Genomic DNA, 20551 nt, shown 5'->3' on the forward strand with positions numbered 1-20551 from the left:
TTTTTAAAAAAATTTTTCAAACTTATTTTTTAAATTAATTAATCATTGTACATAACATAAATCAGGTCCATGTTGTATCAAAACTTGTTTTGTGATATATCGAAACCGTGTTATATGAGACTTCAAAATAATGCAAATCAAGCATTGGATATGATATTGTATCGAAATCATGTTTTAAGGAGCAAATTCTAATCTCTGAAATTTTGGTTCATTAAAACATACAAACAAAAACTGGGAACTAAAACATACAACAGCCCCACTGATCCAAAATTAAATTTGGTATGAACGAAAGAACTTAGTTCTTTTACATACCACACATTAAAACTATTATGCAGAGCACGAAAACTTTCCTTACTAACCAGGAAACATCACGAGTTCAGTAATCATGAAAAATGTTAAAAATGGTCGCATTCCAAAGAGTATCTTTAGAAAAAAATTTGACCCAAATATTGTGTGCCCTCGTCCTTTTGTTTTTGAGATATGGGGGGTCAAAGTCTGTCGAAATCTAACGAAAATTCGCCAAATTTAAAGACTTGGCAAGAAATGGAAAATACCACGTGATTTCATCGCCTGCGTCTAGCAAGACTCTCATTTCCATTTCTGGTCATCTGCAAAGCGCGTAAACGATGTTTCGAATTAACCCTTTACTTGTGTGGGTAAAATTAAAAAGTAACTATGAAGCCTGTGAAATGGAAACTAGAGAGCTTTATCTAGAGGAGCTACAACTTTAAAACGAAATTGAACGTAGGATTTAACTTTGTAATCGTGATAATAATGCATTTCAGAATTTAAGTGCATTTCAAGTGTGTTTTACTTAACTAATTTAAGTTTGTACTCTTGTAATGAAATGTGTTGTAAGTAATTAATAATTATGTACGAGAATTAATATGAATAAGTAAAAAAAACATGCTTATTAAAGCTTATATATTGAAAATAAAATGGATAGTTTTTGATGTTGAAAGAACATGATCATGGATTGTAGTATCCCAGCTCTTATTTATTTTTTCAAAAGTTATTATCATTCATGAAGTTTTATTGTCTGACCACTGCAAGCGAAAATGTTTAATTTAAAATCGAAAAAAATAATAATTAAAAAAAAGGAAAACAACGGATAGTAAATGTCAAAAATTTGCACAGCAAAACTAACGATGTCGGAAATTACTTCATAACAGATTCTTATCAAAAATTTTACAGTCGACGTTCATTACAACAACCCCTGTAGTTCGAAAAAGTCTGTCACTGCAACTGACAGTCGCTATAACGTAAATGCACATCATATTGCATGTTATTTAGTCATTTTTAAAAATACTGAAGTCACTTTTACCAATTATGTTTCACGTTAAAAGGGAATTCAAATACGAGCAAAATAAACATTAATACAGTTTTATTTTTTTATTTGACTTGTTAGAGGGTTTACACATAACTTGAAAACGATACACATAACGAAAAACACACTGGAAATAACTGACAGAAATTGTTTTTTTTTTAATTTGAGAACATGGTTTGAAATCTTTTAAAATGTCGTTTTCTTCGTATTTAGATACTGTTGAAGACTTCAGATTTACGACTTTAAAAAAAAAAAGACTTTAAAGTGTGTTTACCGTTTCTCTACGGTTATCATATTTTTTTCAAAACAGTTTCATCATCGAATAAACTCTTTCAGTGGAAATATTTCACCCGCAGAAGCATAAAAGTTTTAAACATCAGTTTTTTAACAGACAGTCTTAAGAATAACAAAAAATTCCATTGTTTTTACAATAAAATAAAACAAATATTTCGGGCTGTGGCGTTTTCCCCTATACAGTTGCACGTTAATATCCCGAAACACAAGCCCCTAAAAATTTCAATGCCGCAGTCTGTGCCACGACACCCCGCGCCATGGTAGTCACCCCGAGTAAAGAATTAATGCGATATTTCTCACGCGCTTTGGTGGTGACCAAATATGGAAGTGAAATGTCTTGTCAGATGCAGATGTTGAATTCGCGCCGTACCTTCCATTTCTGAACAAAACTCGCTAAATTTGGCGACTTTACTAAAAATTTCGGCAATTTTTAAGACATCATATTTCGATAACGTGGTCACGAGGGCACGTAGTTTCAGTGCCAGAAACATGTTTTCCAATGCACTTTCGAATGCCACCAATTTGGAATTTTTTTGAATTTCCTTGATTGTGATGTTTCCTGGTAAGAACAAAAAGCATATTATCAGAAAGAAAATCTGAGCTTTTCTTCTCTTCAGCAACAAAGTTTGCCTGAGCAACAACAGTGAAACAAAATCTTCACTACTAATAAAGCTTAAAGTCTGGACCTTTGGATATCTGTTACAGGCATAGCATCTAGACCAATTGGCGGATTTTCATGAAATTTGGCACAAAATCAGCTCGTGGCATAGAGATACACACCTTGAAGTAATTTTTTGAAAATTCGATTTTGTTCTTTTTCTATACCAATTTTAAGCCGATTTTCCACATAAATTTGATAATATGCGAGAGAAATATTTCATTCACATTTTTAAGTTTTAGATCATTTGAAAGTTTAAAGTTTTTTGAGTAAGAAGTCTGTTCGAAGTTTCTACGAGCATTAGAAGAACTGTAGGAGTCATTTAAAGAAAATAAAAGTCCAAGCATTACCTTCAACAAGCCAACAGATTCTAAATGATTAAACTCAAGAATAAAGTCAAAAATAAATGGAAATTATTTTCCAAACAGAAGCTGAGAGCACCAACAAATCTGTAGCAAAAGGGTATTTAGCCTACCAGTGAGTCTTCAGCAATGATGTGATTCAACTCATCAACTGAAGCCAAAGTTTAAGTATTGCACAGTAAGTTACCACCCCTAAACCAGGGCTGAAGCAGAACTCAGCAAAGGCAGCCTGATGACGCCACCCAGAGACTGCAGTTTCATCTTTACATGTCAACAAATTTGCAGCTAAAGCTAATTTAGCCCACCAGTGAATCTTCAGCAATGGGGCGGTTCAACTCATCAATTGAAGGCAAAGTTTGAGTATTACGCAGTAAGTTATCGCCCCTAAACCAGGGCTAAAGCAAAACTGAGCAAAGGCAGCCTGATGATGCCACCCAGAGACTGCAGTTTCATCTTTACATGTCAACAAATTTGCAGCTAAAGCTAATTTAGCCCACCAGTGAGTCTTCAGCAATGGGGCGGTTCAACTCATCAATTGAAGGCAAAGTTTGAGTATTACGCAGTAAGTTATCGCCCCTAAACCAGAAATAAAGCAAAACTGAGCAAAGGCAGCCCAGTGATGCCACCTAGAGACTGCAGTTTCAAACTTACATGCCAACAAATTTGCAGCTATAGCTAATTTAGCACATCCCCCAATGAGAGTTCACAGCAATGGTGTGGTTCCGACTGTCAATTGAAGCACACCATTAGGTAGTAGGCGACTGGTACAATAAAAAAGTGCGTAGCATTAGGGGGCATGGTGCCAAAAGCTGAAATTAAAAAAAATTTTTTAAAGAATCAGGTTACATTAATGGCTTTTAACATTTCTGATTTTATGACCCCAAAAAACCTAGAGACTGCAGTTTCATCCTTACATGCCAACAAATTTGCAGCTATAGCTAATTTAGCACATCCCCCAATGAGAGTTCACAGCAATGGTGTGGTTCCAACTGTCAATTGAAGCACACCATTAGGTAGTAGGCGACTGGTACAATAAAAAAGTGCGTAGCATTAGGGGGCATGGTGCCAAAAGCTGTTTTTTTTTTAAAAAATTTTAAAGAATCAGGTTACATTAATGGCTTTTAACATTTCTGATTTTATGACCCCAAAAAAATGAGGAATACGACCTTAAAAATCAGGACAGAGGACCACCTTCTTTGGAATTTTTTGTTTTTACTTTGATAAATAAAAAATTATTAAATAAAAACAAAAAACCCAACTGCGTAAAAACCAAAAAAACTAAGAAGAAAAATGTATAAGCCCAGTAGTTTAGAATGTTATTAAGTACTACTGAATAACTACACTGTTGAAATAGTTTTATTACTCTACACAGATAAGACAAATCATAAATTCAAAAGCAGAAAAGAAGGATCAACAGTCGGGGCCCATTCAAATTTTACAGGGTTCCTTGAATCAGAAAGGAATGTGCCCAGTAGTACTTAATAACATTCCAAACTACTGGGCTTATACATTTTTCTTTTTAGTTTTTTTGGTTTTCAAGCAGAAAAGTTTTTTGGTTTCATTTAATAATTTTTTATTTGACACTTTTTAGTTAATTTTCATTGTATAGTTATTATGATTATGATACGGTACATTTCGCAATCTTGTCATTTCATTAAGAGAGTTTGTTTGTATCGTGAGGCCTATTAAGTAACTTGCGATGGTCTAAACTACTGATAATAGTATCTCTAGGGACCTAACTCCGCTTAAAGCTACATGTGCTTGACCTTCGGCAAAAATGCATGAACTTAAGTCAACCACAGCACAGCTATATAAACAGTCTGTATAACTCATGATGACGCGAAATCTGAAATGTCCCGTCAGTCAAATCTTTCTTGCAAAACTAAAAAAGCCTGTCGAGAAAGTACACGTCGCGAAACTCAGTCCCTCGAATCAAGGCAAAAACAAATGCAACATGTTAGAGATGAAAACTGAATTAGTCGACTTTCTTTTGGTGCTTATTGCATGGGTTTATTTTGATGAGGACTACAATCTGAGTGTCTTGCCTTCGTTACCCATAATAAACTTTTTATTACAGTACAGAATACAAATAAAGAACATATGAAAGAATTTACATCAGAAAGAAGGGAAAGTATATCCGGAGCGAGGGTGTCTTGACCCACCACCTTAAGCGGGAGAAGCAATCGCTTTGACCACTCGGCCACCGAGATCCCAATTAGTAGACTTAGTAAACAAAAAGATTCAGGCAGCGAAAACTACCTGCATTTGTCACACGCAAGTAGCGTGAGACACAGTGTGCAACATCAAACGTGCGCCGATCCCAAACTGACAAAATATGGCAACTGCTTGTTGATATGGTGAATTTTGATTACTGTCATGTGTTTAGTGACACTTCCAAGGTTAAGACAAATCGATTGATGTAAGAATTACCAAAATTGACCAAGGCATTTAGCCCCTAGAACGCCACATAGGAACAGACGTACATACATAGACTAGTAAACACATTACCCTCCTTTGCGTCGCACACGTGAAGTCGGGTAAAAAATGAATCCACCTTACAAAAATCTTTTTCAATCAATTTTAAATTCTTAACTCTGAAAAGTGAGAGGGGAGGCCCCTTTTACTTTTGAAAGTGAGGGCGCATCCCCCCCCCCCACACACACAAGCTGCCTATGAATTGAAGGCAAAGCTTGGGTTATTAAACAGTAAGTTAACCGTCCCTAAAACAGGGCTAAGGCAGAACTAGAAAAAATATAGCAATAGCGCAGTAATGCCATTCAAAGGCTGCAGTGACATTTTAACATTTAGATTGAACTGTGCCATGAGAACATAAACAGATTTTTAACACCAACCTCTTGAAAACCAACAAAAAAAAGAAATATAATTGCAATAAATATCACTTTTGAAAAAAGTTAAAAACAAATGAAACAAAAGATAAATGATTTAATACAAAATAAAGAGTTAAAAAAAAATTGGAGAACTAAAAATGCACTGCTTGCAGCAGTAAATAATATTAGTTTCCGGTAATTACCTTCAGTATTATCATCCCACTCTAATGAATCTTGGAATCTTAGTGCTTGATTTCTAACTGTTGTAGGTAACACCTTATTTTCTGAAAAATGGAAAAAAAATGTAGATATATGTATAGATTATATAAATATGTTTATAAACTTATGGATACGGATCAATGCACACATACACAGAAAAAAATGAGCAAAACGATCTTTTAATAAGCACTTTGTTCAAAACAATAGAATTACATGCCTTCAAGTGACTTTTTAACTTGCTTTTTCTTTTCTAGAATTGCAGCTTGTTTATGTTCTACAGACTTTCCATATAAAAATTCACGCCTTAATCTGGCTTGTCTTCTTAGCTACAACATGAACAAAAATTGGTATTAAAAAATGTATAACATAAATTATGACCCTAGCAATGCATTCTGAAATAAATTTTTGTTGTCTGGTTTAGTCAATTGGTGATTCAAAGATGCAGTAAAATCATGAATGTCCTATTACCCCCAAGAAAAAAAAAGTGTTGTAAATTGAAGAGTGGATGTTTATCAAACATTTAATATTGTGACTGTATTATTCATATTTTCTCATATAAATTAAGACTATATTTATCAGTGAACAAAATGAGCATTTTGTACCCAGCTAAAAAAAATTCCTATTTAATTTTGTCATTATTTTTTTAAAAATTGAATGTGCCAGTTAGAAAAGATAAGAAAGAGTAGGTATTACGTAATATTTAAAATTTTTAAGCTAAATAAATAATTCTGAATTATGCATACCTATTTCAAATATAATCCTTTTTATTTTATGAATTAGGTAGAAAAAATATCAAAAATTGCAAAAAAGGAAACGGTAAAAATTTAAAATACAGGAATCCAAAAGTAGTTAAGTTGTAAGGAGGCCCTTTGTTGTGCACCTGAAGGAATCTAAAATCATGCTTCACTTCTTTAAGAGAATTGAGGAAATTCTTCCTCAATTTCTAGAAATCAGAAATTTTATCAATAGTAACATTGCAAGGTACAGTTGGCTTAACCCATGGAAGTCATATGCCAAGTTTTGTACGGATAAGGAATGCATCTGGGAATTTAATTTCAACTTCATTTTAAGTCAAGAAACAAAATCAAAAATTACCAAATAGCATAATCCTTATGTACTCTGCTATGCCATTTTGCAGCCCACTATACATTACATAGTGGATCTTTTTAAATAAATTATCAAATACAAAAATTGCTTAAAGCATTATGTCTTTGTGTTTGTTCGTGTTATGTTCTAGTAGTTAAAGCAAAGTTCATTGTAGCTATCAATTCAACAAATATAAGTCAGATAGAATTTAACACAGCTAGAAGACACACACACAAAAAAAAAAAAAAAAAAAAAAAAAACTTGAAAAGAATTATGTTTTGAAAAAAAAAAGTTTTTTCTTTCAACAGTACATTAGAGTAATTCTTGCATTACAATAAAAGCCAGTCCTTTTTTTGCTTATAAAGATAAGATTGATTAAGATTTTAGTTTGTCCCAGATCTAAGGTTTAATTCTATTTCTGCTCAATTTAAGCGTCAAATTGTTTATCAATAACTCATTAAAATAACTTCAATCATTCTGATTTTCTCAATGGCTGGTGAAGCAGTAGGGAAAAGTGGGCACCTTGGGATATGGCCTACCTTGGGACACCATAAATTTCAGCTTTAATTTTGTAAACAGAAATTAGTTCTCTTACAGACATGCTATACTTGATGAAGAAAAAACCTGAACTTTACACATAAAAATAAAACATTAAAAATTAACATTTGAGAGTAATTAATATACTTTTAAACAGGGAGCTCAAATAATATTGTTTTTATATTTTTTTTACATTGATTCTTTCAAATTCAATTTTTTCCCAATTTTATTTTTTCAAAGATTTTAGAAACTTCAGATGGTAATGGACCCACAGTCATAAATACAATCAAACTTTTGTTTAAAGAGTTTTTTTTTCATTACTCAGAAAAAAATGCCCTTCCTCCCTCCCCCTATGAAAGTATTAATGCAAATCTGCATCATTCTCAGGAATAATGAAATTGAAGGTGAAAAAAGCGGAAATCTGCGTTTCCACGAAAAAGTAGCGTGTCTGCTCTTCGGACATCATCGGTGACAACAGGATCTTTTCTTCAGTGTACTTAGGAATTTCTCACATGGACAGGAAAAGACTAATATAATTTTCTTTGTTTTGAAAGGTTTGGAGTTACAATAACAGGTGGTTTCATTCTTAAAATTTTTAAGGGTCATTCCACAGTATTTGGCTTCAGAGCTTCAAAAAATTTTTTTTAACTTTTACTGAAGTGTTATACATTATTTTAAAGCTTAAAATCTCTACATTTAAATTTTATTAAAATAATATCATTATTTTTACCCCCAAAAAACTTACTGAGCTTTTATTATGGACTTGTTGAAAAGTCTGTTACATATGGGACATTTTATTTTTAACCATAACTCAAAAAATATTTTATTTTAATTCAAAGTTCCTATAATTTATTAAACCTCTACAATAGTAGCATTAAATGAAGTAATAAGAAACATATTTAAAAAATGTTTAGTTATAAATTTTCAATATTTTTTTTCTTTTTGTCCGGTGTGTAACAATTTTAAGCTTATTTTTAATCTTATTACCAATAATACTGATGACAACAAAACAGTTTTTTGTTTTCTCTTCAACTATTGAACCAACTTCTTAGTTTATTCAATTAAAATGTTCTAACTGTTAATTTAGAACCAGGAGATAATAATTAAAAGTGTGTTATGTACGGGACAAAAAGCAGAATTTTAATTTCAAATTTGGATAAAATATAATTTTTAGATATATTTTGGAACATTGCTTCATAGATGGCAGAACCAGCTATAACCAGTGTATAAATGAACACATGTGGTTAACTAGAGCTACCATTGGTTGGAATATAGAATGCTTGAAAAATTGGAAAAGAAACTTAGGAATCATAACTGATCAGTCATTTAACTTCAAAAAGTTATATATGTATGATTATTTATTACACAATAGGTATTTAAATACATTTTGATTATATTTTTGATTTTAATATAAAGTATATTAGAATAATTATAATTTATAAAAGTTAATTATGGCTCCTACTTCCAAAGAGAGAGTTAGAAAACACAGACTGAAAAGAAAAAATGATGTAGATAACTGTTTGGCTGATAAAATCAAAGAAAGGGAAAGAATTAGAAGATACAGGGAGAAGAAAAAGGCCACTATGACTAAAAAAGAATTTTATCAACAAAGGAAATATGAAACTGAAAGAAAAAGAACACAAAGAGCTCAAAAAAAAAAAAAAGAAAGAAGCAAGAGATGTTAAAATATGACTGTACATGAAGAACAACCTTCAAATTCTATGAGGATGACACCACAAGTTTTAGGTAAAGCTTTAAAGCGTGCCAAAAGTGTATTACCATCAACACCAACCAAACAAATACCAATTCTTAAAAATGTTATAAAAAATTTGTCACCAGGAAAAATTAAGGTACTTTCAAAGGAAATTAATATTAAATGTCTTGAGGGAGTTAATAAAGAGAAGGATGTTAGAAAAAAAAGGACAGATGCACTTACCAAAAACCAAAAACAGGAAGTGATAGATTTTTACAGACAAGATTCCATAAGTAGAATCTTGCCAGGAAAAAAAGAATACGTTTCTGTAAAAGACCTTGTTTCAGGCAAAAGAACCAAGTATCAAAAACGAATATTAATGATGAAACTAAAGGAAGCACATCAACTGTTTAAAGAAGAAGCCAATTTATCCATAGGGTTTAGTACATTTGCGGAACTTCGTCTTGCTGAAGTATTTCCAGTATCCCAGAGAGATCACGAAGTTTGTATGTGCATGCAACATGAAAATGTTGAGATGCTGTTAGAAGGTCTCAATAAAATTGCCTCAATAAAATTACCAACTAATGCAGAAACTGCAGTGAAAGAAACAATATGCTGCTTCAACTTAAATGACAGCAAATCATTAAATTGTTGCAGTAGAAATTGCAAAGAATGTAGTGTGGACTCTTGGACAAGCAAGACAATAAATTGTGATAACTTGGACAAAGAAATGGATATCCAATTTTATCAATGGAAGCGAATTGAAGGAAAAATGAAAAAAGAACTAGTTGTTTGTGACTTACTCCAGGCAAAAGAAGAACTGGTTAGCCTTTTAAAACCTTTTGCCATGCATGTTTATACTGCCCAAAAGCAGCATTCAAATATATAAAAGAAAATCTTAAAGCTCAAAATATAATTATTCATGAAGACTTTGCTGAAAATTTTACTTTGAAGCAACAAGGGGAGATTATGGCAGCTCATTGGAACTCATCCCAAGTAACTATATTCACGTGTATTATATACTATAAAAACAGCGAAACTCTGGAGCTGGAACATAAAAACTATGTTGTTTCTGATGATTTAAACCACACTAAGGATGCAGTATTTGCTTTCAATTATACAATAATTGAAGATATTAAACGGACCCTGACATTTAGTCATATTCATTTCTGGTCCGATGGCTGTGGGGCGCAATTTAAAAACAGATATAATATGCAAAATTTAATGCTCCGCATGCATTATTATGGTGTTTCAGCAGACTGGAACTTTTTTGGAACTGCACATGGAAAAGGTGCAGTGGATGGTTTAGGGGCATTTGGCACGGCATATTACGGAAGCAATATATAATAAATACAGCAATGGAATTTTTTGAAGCTGCCAAAAAGGAGACACCCCATATAAATATCAAATACATAAGTGAAGATGATATTCAAAGGTGCATTGTAAAGAATGGTTTACGTGAAAAGTGGGAAATGGCCACCTCAATATCGGGAATTCACCAAATTCATTTCGCCCAACTAATTAGCTCAGACATTCTTGGCATTTGGATAAATTCTTCTTTTTCCCATAAAAAAAATTCTGATGAAGAAATCAAAATTTTGGTTCCGGTAGAATCTAGATCAGTTGCACAGAGCGTTTCTGTGTTAATTGAAAAGTCAGACTGGGTGTCAGTCTTATATGATGATAATTGGTGGCCAGGGGTGGTAGAAGATATAGACAACCAGTATTTGTATGTATCCTTCATGAAACCTGCGGGACACAACAAATTTTTCTGGCCACAAGTTCCAGAAAAGGATAGAATCTTTAAAAAAATTATTTTGGCAAAACTTAGAAATGCACCTAGTCCAATTAATAGCCGCGGACATTTTTCATTACCAGTAGAAGAGGTCAAAATGATTGAACACATTATTAATGTCTTAGGACTAATATAAAAAAATGTTTCAGATCTGCAGTAATTTATACTGTGTAAATGTACTGGTTTATTTTTTAATGTTTCTTCTTTTTCAAATGTAGACTAGAATTTATTAATTTAAACAGAAAAACAATTAAAATATTCAAGAAAATTTTATTTATTTTTATTTAAACTAGTTAAATAATAAATTTATTAAGTTCACAAGATTTATGCTCATTTTAGATAAAAATTCTTCATAGAACTGAGATCTCAATTCATTTGTCCTGTACGTAACAAACAGCCTTGTCCTGTACGTAACAAAAATAATTAGTTTTATTAATTAATGAGACATTTTTCAGAAATAACTAAAGAGGTAATTGTTAGCAGGTATATTTCTGCTTTCACTCACTATATTTATTTGTAAAAATATTTGATAAATTCAGAGCAAAGTCCAATTGACTGAAGGTTTAAAAAAAAAAATATTGTGATGTCCCGTACGTAACAAAACTTTATTATTTTTTTAAAAAATAACAAATAGCTAAAATAAAAAGATATTTTAGACACCTAGTTGAAGTTGTATATAATGCATAAAAAATAGTTACAAAGTACCTACTTTAATTGTTGTCAATGAAAAAACTACTATTATCTTTTGATGTGAAATGTCCCGTACGTAACATGTGAATATTGTGGAATTACCCTTAAGTAGGAAATGAAATATCCTTTCATAATAATTTAAAGGTTAAAAAATGTATTGTGCTGCTACATCTAACTTTTAAAAAGTCAATATATAATAACAATCTAAGTGGGGCAGATTGGGACACACAGTGGTGAGGGCAGGTTGGGACACTATCCCAAGCTGCTCTGCCAATGTACAGTGCAGAAAAAGGTCAATTTCATCGTACTTAATAAATATCATGAGTTTAAATGCACTAAAATTGAGAAAATTGCTACTGTTTTACAAAAAATTGATTTTTCTTTCTAAGTAAAGTACTAAAATAACAGAAATGGTGAGATCTAGAAAAAAAATAGGATTTCGCTGCTGTTGATGTCTCTGTAGTTGAAACAGCAGCAGAAAATGTTACAAGTAGTGATGTAAAATACCCGGGTATATATTTTTAGGGGTAAATACCCAGGGTATATACCCGGGTAAATACCCAAAATGGGTAAATACCCGGGTATTTATTTCAAAAATTTATATTCAACTAATACTTTTCTGTATGTCCTCCATTATGTATATATACAACCAACCATATACAAAACAATAAATTTTTGCCCAAAAATTGTATTTTGATCACATATTTAAAGAATTATTGTGTGAAACAGCTTAGCAATCTAATATGATATTCACATTAATTGTGTTGGATATGCCTTATCAATGTTGATAGCCAAATTTCAGATATAAAAAGCCATTCATCAAAAAGTAAAAAGCTTAACTGGTTACAAAAAAAAAGCAAACATCAATTTTTTAAGGTCCTAGTCTTTTATAACCCAGTAATATGTCCCGGCATGACATCAAAATGTAACAAAATGTCGCTCAATTTATTATTACTATTTATTTACCTATATCTTATGCAGAAATTTCCTCCACACCACGGACGGATACAAGGGAGGGGCGATGGGGGCGATCGCCCCCTCTTTGAGCCGAGAGACAGGAAATTTCTTCATGTATATTTTCAATACTGAAGTTTCAAAACCGTAATTTTACATAATATTCGATGGTGTTAGAAGAAAGGGAACTCTTTCCAGGAATTCTTCCGGAATTGAAGTCTTTAAAGCGCAATGGTAGCACATCTCTTATTACTCTGGGGATAGGGGCACGAACTTTCTACAGGAATATTTTTGAAATTGAAGTTCCGAAATCTCAATTTTAGACGATAGATGATATTAGGGATAGGTAAACGAGGAATTCAATGCACTCCTTCGAAAATTTTTAGAAATTGAAGTTCTAAAGAGTAAAGAGTGAAAACAATCGCCCCCTCCTTGAACATTTTCTGGATCCGCCCTTGCACCACACTTAGTTCAATTGTTCAGGTGTATTTTGTATCACACACACACACGCACACATAATATACATAAACATTTAAAATTCATTTAAAATTTTTAATCTTTTATTTTAGGGTTTATGTTTAAAAAAGAAAATAGTCACCTTTTAATACTACCTAAAAATTTTTTTCAAAATGTGCAATTACTAGGGGATTTACCCTGCCTTTGGATAAATACCCAAAAAAATATTTACCTTCCCACCCTACAGGGGAGCAAATGCAAATGAGCAAGGCAACAGAATAGAATATTTTGCTTTTTTTTTTTGCTTATTAATGTGAAAACTGTTTCTATATTTTCCATGTTATCACTTAAATATCAATAAAATAAATAACACCATAGTCTTAATAACTTCTCAGTTTATTCTTCCAAACATCCCTCATGCTTCCTTTTTTTTTTTTTTCATTTTGGATATGACTAACCTAGATTGTGATTTTGAAATCCTGAAGTTCATAATGAATTGCTTATACTTCTCCAATTATGACATTGAAAAGAAAGATTCTTTGGTTCACAATATGTTTCTTTCATGATTTCATCAAGTCTTTCAATAAAAAATATTATAAACTGTGTAATACATATGTATATATCAGTTTTACCAATTATTTCAAATTTAGATTTAAAAAAAAAATCCCATTCACTTTTTTGCATTTTTTGTAAAATACCCAGTTTTTGGGTATTTACCCAGGCCTTGGGTAAATACCCGGGTAAATACCCAAAAAATATTTACCTACCCACTGGGTATTTACCCGATCCACATCACTAGTTACAAGTAATAAGATTTCCATTATTTAAGATGATAATTATCAGGATTATTGTGGTGTCCCAAGGTGCCCCACCAAGTGGGGCAGGTTGGGACGTTGTGATGAATTTTTAATTTTTTAATGAAAATTTAATTTGATGAAATAATGGAGTAAAATAAATTTTAATTGAAGCAAAAATATCTAAATTGCATGTTCAGCTAAGTTTGGTGAAACTGGTTTGAAAATAAAATTTCTAAAAATCATTATCTAAAAAGTGTTCCACCTTCCCTTACAATATCTTTTAAAAGTAAAATATTGTTACAGCGAACTTGAGGGGGCAAAAAATGATATTCGTAGTAACAGGAATTTCACTGTATACTAATAAAATTCAGACAATACAATGAAACCAGGACTCAAAATTTATTACATTCAAATGCATCTCAAAAAAAAGGGGTTAATTAGACGAAAAATGAATGCTCACTACATCAGAGTATTGTATTAGAACTTTTCTCACTATAATATTCACAAAGAAACACAACTGCACAGTGGTAAAAAATTACAGTTCAACAAACTTATTTACAACTGTACAGTGGTAAATTAGTTTGTATTTGTACTTATATGCTTGTTGCATATTCCTTTTTCTTCATGAGTATGAGTGAGGAAAATGTGACATTACACTTAAGGTTGTGTAAATCTGATTATTTAGACTGCATCCCTCTTTTAGGGAACCTCCTCCCCCCTTTAGAAGCCTGCCCTGTATTACAATTTTTGGCTTTGGAAACCTATCTCCAAAAAGCCCTTCGAAATTTTCGTTTTGTGGAGGAAAATGGAGACAGAGAAAGGGGTCTGGTTTTGGACTTAGTAGCCAATGGGATTAAAACTAAATTGCAGTAAAAAAAATTAAAAAAAAGGTTTTGTAGGAAAAAACGATCCACTTTGAGCAATTTTTTTTTGCATCCATAAACAGTTTTAAAAGTTCTTACAAAATCTTAGAAAGTAGGACGCTCATTATATATTAGCATCTTTAATGTTATATCTAAACATTTCACTTCTCATTTCTTAAACATTGTGTAATTAAGAATTAATGTAACACGGAATTGGATTCAGTGTTGGAGGTGCAGTGGTCTTGGTGAGGAGCAAAAATGAGTGAGAAAGTTACGTGAATTAGGTTTTAGGAGTGCGAGTGTACTTCCTTGCTCCATTTTCTTTTGGTTTTCGGATTTTGTCTACTAGTTCATTTGGTTATATAACACTCTGGACTTTGGAATGCGTTCGAGTTAGGCCTAACTCGGAAATTTCGTTAGTCGATTGGCTGCTGAGCGAGGTGGTCTCGTTGTATGTCCGCCTATAATGTTTTAGACTCTGCTCAGCCCTGGCCTTTCTCTCCTATTGGCTTTGCAGTTCTTGAGTACAGGATTGTTTCTCACGAATGAATTTTCTACTTGCTAAGGGGAGCAAGCAAGTCTCTTTTCGGTGGTGAGTTTGCCGCTTCATGTTTTCGTCTCCTAGGTAAGGAGTCTTTTGCTTGCTTTCTCCTTTTTTATGCATGCTCTCCCATCCTCATGGAGCCTCACAAGTACACTAAAGAAGTACCAAATGAGGACATTGTAAAAACAGCATTTGAAAATGGTCTCACTATGTTCCCCATATTTTTATCGGGTATCGACACAGAAAAAATTCCCCGTAACAAACCGAAGCTTATCAAGGCTGAATTAATGGCAAAAATTAAATGCTCCAATGAGATAACTAGTATCAACTTCACCAGAACAGATAGCCTTTTGATTATCACTGATAGTTTTGAATGTGCTAAAGAAATCACATCCATAACCACCATACTTAATATAAAAGTCCTAGCCCATCTAATCCTTGAAAACTACACCTCACGCTTCCTCCTTAGGGACATCAATAATGACATAGGACTAACTGACCTGACATCTGAACTGGAACTTGAAAATAAAATTATCATATTGGAAGCACGTCGATTTCAAAAAAATACCCCTCAGGGGCAGATACCGACAGAAATGATATTAATCACAATCATTGGGCACAAAGTGCCTGAGTATGTAAAATTGTTCATGATGAGAAAAAAAGTATCTCTATTCATTGATAAGCCAAGACAGTGTAGCAACTGTTTCTCTTTCTTCCATATCACCAGCAAATGCACAGAGGTAAGTAAGTGCATAAATTGCGGCGAAAGACACAAAGAGATATGTACTTTCCCTCCAAAATGTATCAATTGCGAAAATGCACATCCAGCCAACTTCAATCTATGCTCAAAGAGGATAAAAGAAGCTGAAATCATGGAATTCAAATGTGTCAATCACTTAAGTTTAAGTGAAGCTAGAGGAAGAATTAAAAGCAACAATACCACTTATGCTAAGATTACTGCTAAGGGCGAGGAAAATAAATTTGTAACCAAAGAGGTTATGGACAAAGCCATTCAAGAAAGAATGGAAAAATTCGAATCCAAAATCAGGGCTGAATTCATCAGCCAAATCAGCCAGCTACAAACATCAATTGAAATGGTGATGAAAAATTGTATACTTCAAATAAACACCAACGTGGCGAAAATGCTACAAAATCTAGTTACCAACTCTGGTAATAAAAAAAATATCCTTTCAAAACACGGACTCCAAGATGGACTGAAACGCCTTTAAGAGGCAAAGTGGAGACACGGCTTGTTTGGAAGATGAAAATCAGATGGATCACAAGGCCCTCGGGCCGGTCCCTGCTGTGTCTGCTCTTGTGGAATGTTAGTTCTCTCAGCCGCTTTCTGGTGCGCTTGTGCTTATTTCTTTTTTCGTCCTGTTTTCCCATGGCAGGTTGCTACTTCTTACAGTGGAATGCTAGAAGCATCACTAACAAGCGCACCTGGCTTAACACAGAATTTTTTTTTGGACGCTGATGCTATCGCCTTTCAAGAAACTTTTTTAAATAATCAAATTAATTTTAATCTAAAAGAAAATATCATCTTTCATAAGGATAGGGGAAACTGTCCTGGGGGCGGGTTAATTACCACTGTCAATGCAAAATATTCTGCTAAAATTATCAATATCACCCTACCTATATCCAATATTGAAGTACTCGGAATTGAAATTTTTTATAAAGAAAAAAAACCTAAAATTTTTTAATATTTACTCTCCATCCGGTTCATGGAATAAAAACTGGCTCTCTGCCTTTCAATAATATTTGATCCCTCCATCTTTAACAATGGGGGACTTCAATATTCACCACACCTCCCTTGGCAGTAATAATGACTCTCGGGATGTTGAAACAGTAATCGACTAGATAATTAACAACAACCTGGCTCTTTTGAACTGTAGCACTCCCACTTATTACTCAAACAACAATAAACCTGCTCTTCTGGACTTAACAATCACATCATTGGACCTTTACAACCACCTTTCATACGAAGTAGTGATGTAAAATACTGGGGTATTTATTTTTAGGGGTAAATACCCTGGTATATACCCGGGTAAATACCCAAAATGGGTATCTACCTGGGTATTTATTTCAAAAATTTATATTCAACCAAAATACTTTTCTGTCTGTATTTCACTATATGTATATAACCAACCATATACAAAATAAATTTTTTGCCCAAAAATTGTATTTTTGATCACATATTTAAAGAATTATTATGTGAAACAACTTAGTAATCTAATATATTCACAATCATTAATTAAATGTGTTGGATATGCCTAATCAATGTCCCCATTTTTCTTTTTTGTTTTTCACTTTTCAAAGCAAAATTTAAAGTTTTACCAGTACAAATAGAAAGTAAGTGAACCTAATGCCTCCTAAATACTAAATGCCTATTGCGTTCTCCCTTTTAACATAGAGCAAAATGATCCCAGTAAGCATATTTTTGGTCTTCTGGGTACTGCCAACTATCGAAGGTTGAAAGCATTAGAAATTAAAAGCTGAGAAAACAATTGGTTAACTTCTAAATTTAAATTTTAAAATTAACCAATTAACAATTTGATTTGAATTGTTTGGATCCATCGTCATAGCAACACATGTATTGCCGTCAGGTAGTAGCGTTGTTTGTGTACCGGCAGAGGATCACTTTTAAAGCAAATGTGATAGGCATTTAATATTTAGGAGGCTTTGGACAAACTGATTACAACTCGAAGCCAAAACTAACCAGTAGCATGATAACAAATAAATACCTTTGTGCTGAAGATTCAAAAAATCAGTTATCCAACGTCATAAAGCACAAAAATTGCAAAATATTGCAGACACGTGTTTTGGTGTTACAAGGAACACCTTTTTCAATGCAAAGAAATGTGAGCTTCTGGATGAAAAGTCATCCGAGAAAGCATGATATTATGAAAAATCAACGAAAAGTTGTGCTAGTGCCATCTATGTGACAAAATTAAACTTATATCCCTTTGCTTTACCCCATAAAAATTAAATTATCCTGCTATCCTATTTAAGTTTTAGAATAGTTTATTCTAAATTCTGACAGTTTTTTTTGGTAAGATTTCATTACGCCTTTAATTAAAGAAATTATAATATACGAATTTTTATATTTTTAATCTTTCATTTTAGTTTATGTTTTAAAAAGAAAATCATCACCTTTTGATACCACCTAAAGTTTTTTTTTGGCAAAATGCGCAATTACTAGGGGGTTTACCCTGCCTTAGGATAAATACCCAAAAAAATATTTACCTTCCCACCCAACATCACTAAGTGTATTAAAAATAGTTTGAATAAATTTTCATCATGAAATACTGGGGAGCAAATGCAAATGAGCAAGGCAACAGAAAACAATATTTTGTATATTTTCTTTTTGCTTATTAATGTGAAAATTGTTTCTATATTTGCCATGTTACCACTTAAACAGCAATAAAATAAATAAATAGATAACATCATAGTCTTAATAACTTCTCAGTAAATTCTTCCAAGCATCCCTCATGCTTAATTTTTTTTCATTTTGGATATGACTAACCTAGATTGTGATTTTGAAATCCTGAAGTTCATCATTGAATTGCTTATACTTGTCCAATTATGACATTGAAAAGAAAGATTCTTTGGTTCACAATATGTTTCTTCCATAATTTCATCAAGTCTTCCAATAAAAAAATATTATAAACTGTGTAATACATATGCATGTACAGTGAAACCTGTGTAAGTTGACCACTCGTGGTGCAGTACTTTGGCGGTCAACTTAGACAGGTGGTCAACTTATAAAGGGCGGTAATACTTTTTTTTTTTTTTTTTGTCATTACTTGCACTATGTATTCATTTTTTGAGGAATTCACCCTTACTCTTTCTGTTCAACTCATTTTCATTGTTTAATATTATTAAAAGTGAAACAATTAAAAATACTATTCAAATAATTTTGTTAGTTTTTCCTTGTTTTTAACTATATTAGACACTTTAGTTTTAGAAATTCCTTATATGCCAGCTAATATTCTCTGGTTTTTCCCATTTTCAGTTAATTTTAATATTTCATACTTTTTATTAATTTCAAGTTCAGCTAATTTTCTTTTTGAAGCCTTTTTATGTAAAACTTATAGCACAAAGAGCAACAAGCTCGACTCTCCCAGTTCATAAAGGCAAAATCATAATGTCCTATCTCTTAATCCCTTGCACCAGAAACATGTAACTTTACTCATTAGCTAACCCAGATCTGCGTACCCGCAGTGCGAGAGGCCCGCGTCTTTAAAGGGCTAACGACCTTAGAAATTGAAGAAAAAATAGAAAAAAAAAAAACTAGTACTAAGACTTATTCACTTTACTAACAGATACTGCTGGCCTGTAGGTATAGGCCCTACATATTTTGTTGCAGGGGAATCAAAAAGTATAGATCCAGGCCTTCTCTTTTTAGCACAGTTCCTGTGTTGTCACAACAATTGCAACTGAAAGAAAAGACTTTGAACTTTACTACTGACACCTGTTTTCATTGAACAGAGTACAAAAAGCTATCTGAAATAGAACAACAAATGAAAAACAAGTTTGGAGAATAAAGAGCAACGTTAAGCTTTATGCTGCTGTTTAGTTAGTAAAATACTGTTCCGTCATCAAAGCATTAAAAACATTCTTAGAAAGATATGAAAAATAATAATAATAAAAAATAAATAAATAATGAAATAAAATAATTTGCTGAAGAAAGTTAAAAAAAAAAAAAACACCAAGTGGTCAACTTACAAAGGGTTTTTTACAATACTCCTAACCAAATTTTGCGAACATTAGTGGTCAAGATAGAGAGTAGTCATGGGCATAATGGAGTTCTCATAATCGAATCACTCGATTATTCAAGATCATTCGAGAACTCGATTACCACGAGTTCTCGAGCGATGAACTTCTCGAGTTCTCGATTACCACTTTTCGAGTTCTCGAGCGATGAACTTCCCGAGTTCTCGATTATCATTTTCCGAGTTCTCGAACGATGGACTGCTCGAGTTCTCGAATATCACTTTCCGAGTAATCGAGCGATCAACTGCTCGAGTTCTCGATTGTCACTTTCCGAATGCTCGAGCGATCAACTGCTCGAGTTCTCGCTTTGAACTTCTCGAGATCTTGAGTTCTCGAGATGTTGAGTTCTCGAGATGTCAATCACTCCAACAATGTATTTTTCGACCGATTTGATAATCGAATGAACCTCTCAGTATAATTGACTTCTAATAAGGATGCCCACCTAGAAAGGGAGGGGGGGGGTCATGGCGTAGCCTGTGCCATTTTTAGGCGCGGTGTTTTAAGGGGTATTTTTCATTTCTTGGGGCACTCTGCGATATTGAGGGGGGTGCGTCTTTGACCTCAGGGGGGGTACCCCTGCTTCTGAAGTGTTTCAGTTGCAGGGGCGGATCCGTCATTTAGGAGGTCAGAGGGCTGGCTTTGAAAAGTTAATGATTTTACTTATGAATGGGC

At 32.9% G+C, this 20551-nt stretch overlaps 1 protein-coding gene across 2 annotated transcripts in view; it reads right to left on the reverse strand.

Moving 5' to 3' along the window:
• LOC129225900 (U3 small nucleolar ribonucleoprotein protein IMP4-like) overlaps positions 1–20551 on the reverse strand; it is a 60207-nt gene that overhangs the window by 30283 nt on the left and 9373 nt on the right. For both annotated transcript variants that reach the window (XM_054860433.1, XM_054860432.1), the window contains exons 2-3: positions 5906–6014; positions 5673–5753 (exon numbers count right to left, since the gene is read on the reverse strand). In XM_054860433.1, the coding sequence (XP_054716408.1) occupies positions 5673–5753; positions 5906–6014 (190 nt within the window). The remainder of the gene's footprint in view (positions 1–5672; positions 5754–5905; positions 6015–20551) is intronic.

The sequence above is a fragment of the Uloborus diversus genome, chromosome 7 (assembly GCF_026930045.1).
Source record: "Uloborus diversus isolate 005 chromosome 7, Udiv.v.3.1, whole genome shotgun sequence".
In the NCBI taxonomy this organism is placed as follows: domain Eukaryota; kingdom Metazoa; phylum Arthropoda; class Arachnida; order Araneae; family Uloboridae; genus Uloborus; species Uloborus diversus.